This window comes from Protopterus annectens, chromosome 11.part0 (genome assembly GCF_019279795.1).
Source record: "Protopterus annectens isolate FY-2018-M chromosome 11.part0, PAN1.0, whole genome shotgun sequence".
NCBI classification, from domain to species: Eukaryota; Metazoa; Chordata; order Ceratodontiformes; family Protopteridae; genus Protopterus; species Protopterus annectens.
The window spans coordinates 1,051,610,504-1,051,617,059 of NC_056745.1; the positions used below are offsets into that span (position 1 = coordinate 1,051,610,504).

At 34.6% G+C, this 6,556-nt stretch overlaps 1 protein-coding gene across 1 annotated transcript in view; it reads right to left on the reverse strand.

Annotated features, from left to right (window-relative positions):
- The window catches only part of LOC122815021 (mucin-6-like), an 11,823-nt gene continuing 5,267 nt past the window's right edge, over positions 1–6,556 (reverse strand). Inside the window, exons 2-4 of the mRNA XM_044087273.1 lie at positions 4,606–4,638; positions 159–387; positions 1–67 (exon numbers count right to left, since the gene is read on the reverse strand). Of these exons, the coding sequence (XP_043943208.1) occupies positions 1–67; positions 159–387; positions 4,606–4,638 (329 nt within the window). The remainder of the gene's footprint in view (positions 68–158; positions 388–4,605; positions 4,639–6,556) is intronic.

Consider the following 6,556-nt stretch of genomic DNA (forward strand, 5'->3'; position numbering starts at 1 on the left):
CTATTGGCAAACTTGGAGAGGAGCAAATTTGCAGATTAAAAGAACACGGACATAACTACAACCCTTGCTAGAGAGAAGACAATAAAATTATGAAAAGTTCAGCATACCTTTTGACAAAGTAAAATTATTTGTATTACAAAAATGTCTTGAATACTCACGGTTGGTCATTAACGGTGATTATTCCATTATTTACAAGGATGTATACTCCATCAATCATGATCTGTATTTGTTCTAGGACACCTGTTTGTCCACGTTTACACTGAATATTGAATTCAGCTCCTGAATCAACATCATGACGACTGAAAACATAGGTACATGTGGTTGGAAAAAAGTAAGATGTGCCTCTGAAGTTTGAGAATGTTCCTCTACCCCATGTGCTGCATATAGCTAGACGGAATTAAATAAGAAAAAAAATGACTTTTTTGTCACATTATACTTAAGATAAAAACAATGCTAAAATAAGGTTTACAGAAATTCATCTAGTCATTGCATTGCATTTCTTGTGCATTAGGTGTTTAACATTTTGGACATTGTTAGGGCAATCTAAGGCAAATTAAAAAAACAAATAATGCATAGATTAAACATAATGTATATAATAATTTATATAAGTTGCCTAAAATTTTTTAAAAAAATAGGCGTAAATGAAAACACTAGCTAGATTGTAAATCTGTCTTACTGACACATTGTCAAGGTTATGTTTTTTAATCTGCGTGCTTATTTCCATTTTATAATACACCAACACACTTAGACTTCATCTGCAAGCTATGGTTTGAAAATGGCTATGGAGGTTACCAGCTTCAAAGCCTGTTGGAGTCGTGTGGGTATGGATGTAAAATCAATTTAGATGCAATCAATATGTAAAAGTATTTGGGGAACAGGATGTCTCCTTGCACATGAAAAGAAATTGAATGGGAGTGGGATGAAAAGGAAAAGAATGTTACTATTGCAAACTGTAGTTCAGTGGGTTCAGCTTTGGCTGGACAATTTGTCCATCATATGACTGTTATTATACAGGAGACTGGAGTTATTGGTAGTGAGTGGTTAGCAAAACTACCTGTGGATTCTGTGGTCTTCTAGAATGGTTATTTAAAGAGATTGTAAGGCATACATGGTGAAACAATGAAACACATTTGATTTTACCTTATTACTGGGGTTCAGAAATTAAATGGCACAACAGAAGCTCCCTGAAGTGTTCAGACTCATAATTTAGAACCTTGCATTGCCAGTTACAGGGTTCATAAACTTTAAAAGTGAAGCTATAACAAGAAAGCACTTTGATTTAAAAAAAATGCATCATCACTCTTTTTTTAAACATTTTTGTATAAGGGCTTCATCTCCCTGTAAGCTTGATATGGGGGGGTTTATGTCCCACCACCCCTTCTACAGATTTAAGGGGAGTGCTCTGAGAAACCACAAGCTCAGAACTGATATCACCTGCCCCCCAAATTCACACTTGCACTTTTCATCAGTTCCAGCAATCAAAACTCATGGTATTTGGAATTTCAGCCAAGACTAGTCAGCACACTATCAATACAGCCCTGTTTTCAAGTCATGGGAGATCACTTAGAAAACAAGATAACTCTTGCAATTCTGAAACTTCAAAGCATAATTTACTTTTAATAATATTGTTTCTAGCTAGCCAACTGGGTCATAGACAAGATATATGTTTGTGCAGCCAATGACAAAGATTCAGGAACAATTACTGACACAAGAAGGGTTGACTGAGGAGCGAAATATGATGAAGCAGTTGGTTCCCAGCTCTCAATGATTAGAGGTCATGCTTAACTCCTTCATGTGCAGCCTTTGGTATTAACCAGGGACTGTGAAAGCTACAGCAGTAACTTTAGAAGAAGGGGAAATGACAGGACATCCAGTGCACAATACATAAGTCCTCAGACCTTGCCACGCTAATGCTTTTGAATACTGTTCACCCAAGGAAGAAATTCTGATAAGCATCAACAGAGTAATGACTTTGTGATTCCATCCATCAGTCCTCGATGAGTCATTGTTACCAGGTGCAATGAATTAGAAGCTGCAAAGTTTCTCCCTTATGAGGTGCTTGGACACCTGTCCCATGAAGGGATTCATCTGAGATCACTGGGAAGGATACGGAGACAGCTGAGAATGATAGGGAATCATCTGAGATCACTGGGAAGGATACGGAGACAGCTGAGAATGATAGGGAATCATCTGAGATCACTGGGAAGGATACGGAGACAGCTGAGAATGATAGGGAATCATCTGAGATCACTGGGAAGGATACGGAGACAGCTGAGAATGATAGGGAATCATCTGAGATCACTGGGAAGGATACGGAGACAGCTGAGAATGATAGGGATTCATCTGAGATCACTGGGAAGGATACGGAGACAGCTGAGAATGATAGGGAATCATCTGAGATCACTGGGAAGGATACGGAGACAGCTGAGAATGATAGGGAAACAAGGTGGCTGACAGCAGTGACTGGGTGGAAAACAGTGCAGGGGCATAAAGTAATAACGTTAATGTTCCAATAATGGGAAATTGCCTATAAGCAACACAGGTGGTTATGCTCTGGCAGAATTATGACCAACTTATTGATACAAATGGTGTAATTCCCTAGGAAACAGGTGTTTGCACTAAAAACCTATTACATTAATATTGGTGATGTTTAGAAAATCAGTGACTTTGAAAATACGTTCACATGCCCACATTCTAAGCTTGAACAGCGGGCTATGAAATAAAATACATGACCATGTTCCTTCAAACAAACCTTTCAGTTGCATTTAATTTGAAAATGGCTTCATAAATGAATGTAGGGGATTTTTAACAAATAACAATCTTAAACTGTATATTTGCCAGATTTTTAAAAGAATATATATTGGAAAACATTTTTTTACTGAAGTAAGTCTGTCTGGTTTGGTGGAGTGCAATGAAGTGGAATTTCACATTCAGGAAGAAATGTGTGTGTGTGTGTGTGTGTGTGTGTGTGTGTGTGTGTGTGTGTGTGTGTGTGTGTGTGTGTGTGTGTGTGTGTGTGTGTGTGTGTTTGTGTGTGTGTGCACGTGTGTGTGTGTGTGTGTGTGTGTGTGTGTGTGTGTGTGTGTGTGTGTGTGTGTGTGTGTGTGTGTGTGTGTGTGTCTGCACACGCGCATGCGCATCAAGCTTAGTAAATAGATATTATGTAAATACATAATAGCTCTTTACCCAGAAAAGAGACAAAGACTTTTCTTATTCATTCATTCATTCATTCATTCATTCATTCATTCATTCATTCATTCATTTTTTTTTGTTTCCAACTCTGGAGGGCAACAGACAGTAGTGTTGCTTTTCATGGTATCTAGGATTTATGTATCTCCTAGAACCACATAAAAAAATTTCAGGCAAATGATAAAAGACATGATTGCTAAATATATTATAGTGTTTTTGGGAGAATGGACTCAATTAAAAGTGCTGTTAAGGGTATAGGGGTTCCTGAGATTTATTATTTAAGGTTTATGCAGTGATATGTTGGCATTGCAATTAAAATGATGAGCCAAAATTAATATTCAGATATAAGACAAGAATTTGGACAATATACATGTTATTCAGCTAAATAATAATCTAGATCATATAGTGATAAACTTTATATAACTAATAACCACATTTATCTAGTTAACAAAATTAAACTACATGTTAACAGTGGTTTCAGATCATGCATATTTGGAATCTTGCCTGCACACCTTGTACTGTATTTATTAGAGTGGCATTAGCAATTTTTTAACAGTTAGGACAGAAGGAAAATCCCAAGTAGAGATAGTATGCCAACAGAGTTTAGACTATCTAAAAAGAAGGTTTCATTTACGCATATACCTCTTTTTTAATTCTGGATCAGAAACCAAGCAATTATGAGAAAAAGGGTCACAATACTGATTAATGTAGATTTGTGGCAGAAATACACACATTTATAATGTATTTAATACAGGTCTGCTGACAAATCATGCCCAGTCAATAGTAATGGGCATGTTTGTGTGCAAAGAAATTATAAATTGTATTATTTGATCCAGGTCTTCCTGGAATTTGCTTTCACAACATAATTTGTTAAAAGCTATTTATATGACTCCAAACAGAACAGATACATATCCTGTGGTTATGTAACTCAATTTAATATTGTCTAGAAACACTGGGCAAGGATGTCCCATCACCTTTACTGTTTGTTTTAAATGTAAAACATTTGGCTTCTAAAGTGAGAGAACAAGGACTGACAAAGACTGTGGAATTTGTGGATGATGTTTTTTGTTTTATATATATATATATATATATATATATATATATATATATATATATATATATATATATATATATATATATCTAGGTTAGGTTAGGCAGGCATTTTCATCTGTCAAATGTAATTTTTGGTAAGGTTATGACTGAGATATGATACTGTATTTTATTTAGTAGTGAGTAATTAAGCAATCATGATACTAAAATGTTATTGTAAGTTATTAGTATGGAATCAGTCATTAGTTATGAAACAGAATACAGTAGCTGCTTCTCACTCTTTAAAATGCTAAATTTAAGGCTTACCAAATATAACTGAAAATAACATTATTGAATATTGATTTTTAAAAATCCACATTGACTTACGTGTGACTGAGGATGGATCATCCGATGAACCACCTGTAAAATAAAGTAAACAATAAAAAGGTATTCAGTTTGATGTCATTTTATATCATTTTTTATTATTAATTATACCTTTATCATGTATCCAAAACAAAGAAATCCATTTCGTTCATTTGGAAAAAAATATAGAATATTCTTCTACTCTAAAATGTTATAATAGCATAGGTTCTAATGCTTCATTAGGTACACTGAGCAGCATTGTCATCAGCAGCAAAGATAGCTCTTTTTTTTCACATTCAGCATGTTCATACACTGACAACTTATCCAGCTAATGTAATACATTTAGGATCAGTTTAATAAATAAGTGATCAACAAAAGGCATGACTTCATACACACACACGTATGGACTGATTTTATTGATTTAATTTGTCCTGTTATAAAAATACTGGCAGGATGTCAAACATATCTGCCAGGACCAAAGCTACTAAATGTTTATATTAATAAATGTATAGAGATTTATTTTTGCCCATTAAATGCTCATAATGAATTCTTAATTGATATTTTAGATATCCATGCAATAACACTTTAACTGTATGATAAATTATTTCAAAGACTGACTGCAAGAGAAATTAATGTTGTGACTAAATGTTTCAAAAATGGGATGTAAGAAGAAGCATAGGTCAAACAATTAAAGTAGAATTAAGATGTTAAACCAAAATAACATATTAAGTGTGCGACAATGGAAACATCCAGCAATGCTTTTCGGGTAGCTGGGCCTATGCATCTTACTGTCTACATTGAATAGTTTATGTTTTATGTCAAAGTAATATATCTTTGGTGAATTATTAATGCATTAAGCAAATGTAATCTCTGTGTGGAGAAATTATGCTTTATCTTCTTTCGAAAACTCTAATAGAAATATTTCAACATTTAGTTGCCAATGTAGTATGAAATCCATTTAAAATGATCAACCCCATAAAAATCCTGCTAAGTGTGTAAAATGCTCCTCAGGTTTGAGTTTCCCATAGTTTCTGCAATGTGTCTGTTTTATACTTTGCTTGTGTGTAGATTTATTTCATGGTACTGAACCTGAATTTCCCGTAGCTAATTTGAATACTTCAGCAATTACAAGGTACCATACAAAAAGCACACAGACATGTCCTAAAGACAGAAATCTTCATTTTTGCAAGGGACAAATCATGGTAACTTATGGAAAGGGTATAATGCCCCCTTCTGAGAGACAGAGCAATGTTCAAGTTAGAATACAATAATAGAGGAGGTGTGGTAATGGAGCCACAGCATGTATAGTGAATGTGAAGTCGTTCCTCTGGAAAAAATACTTTTAAATAAGTGTATTTTATGTTAAGAAAATGCTTATGAATATGGGGTGAAAAGAAAGGAATGAGTGACACAAATTGTCCATCATTAGATACAACGTATGAAGTACTGTCACAAAGAATATGTTAATATCATCACCAGCTACTACGTACAAAATTAGCAGGGTGAAATACAGAACACTTGGCAAAATTTCTGAAATGAAAAATCTTCTCATGTTTCAAAGTATGTAGTAACCTAGGCCATATATGAGCAGACAAGGCAAATAACCCTTTTCATAACTGTAATTTACTCTTTCTCAGAAATATACCATTTCTTAGCACTGGAGATTCACCAACTTCAAGAAATAAATGGTATAACTGTGTGCCACCATAAGTATGCACCCAAGGCTTCTAAGAGAGGGATGCTTTCTGTCACAAAAATAACAAACAATATTATTCCGATTTTTAGGACTAGCTCAAGATTGCAGACCTTTATACATGCCCTTTCCTGTTTAGCCCAGAAAGAAATCAGCCCCAGGAATATAGTACAAACGTAGGAAACATTCCTAAAATATCTCATGAGTAGTATGCCTTGACTGTGCTTTTATGTTAGAAAAGATATAAATGTATATAACTCTCCCCGTAAAATACTTTCATTA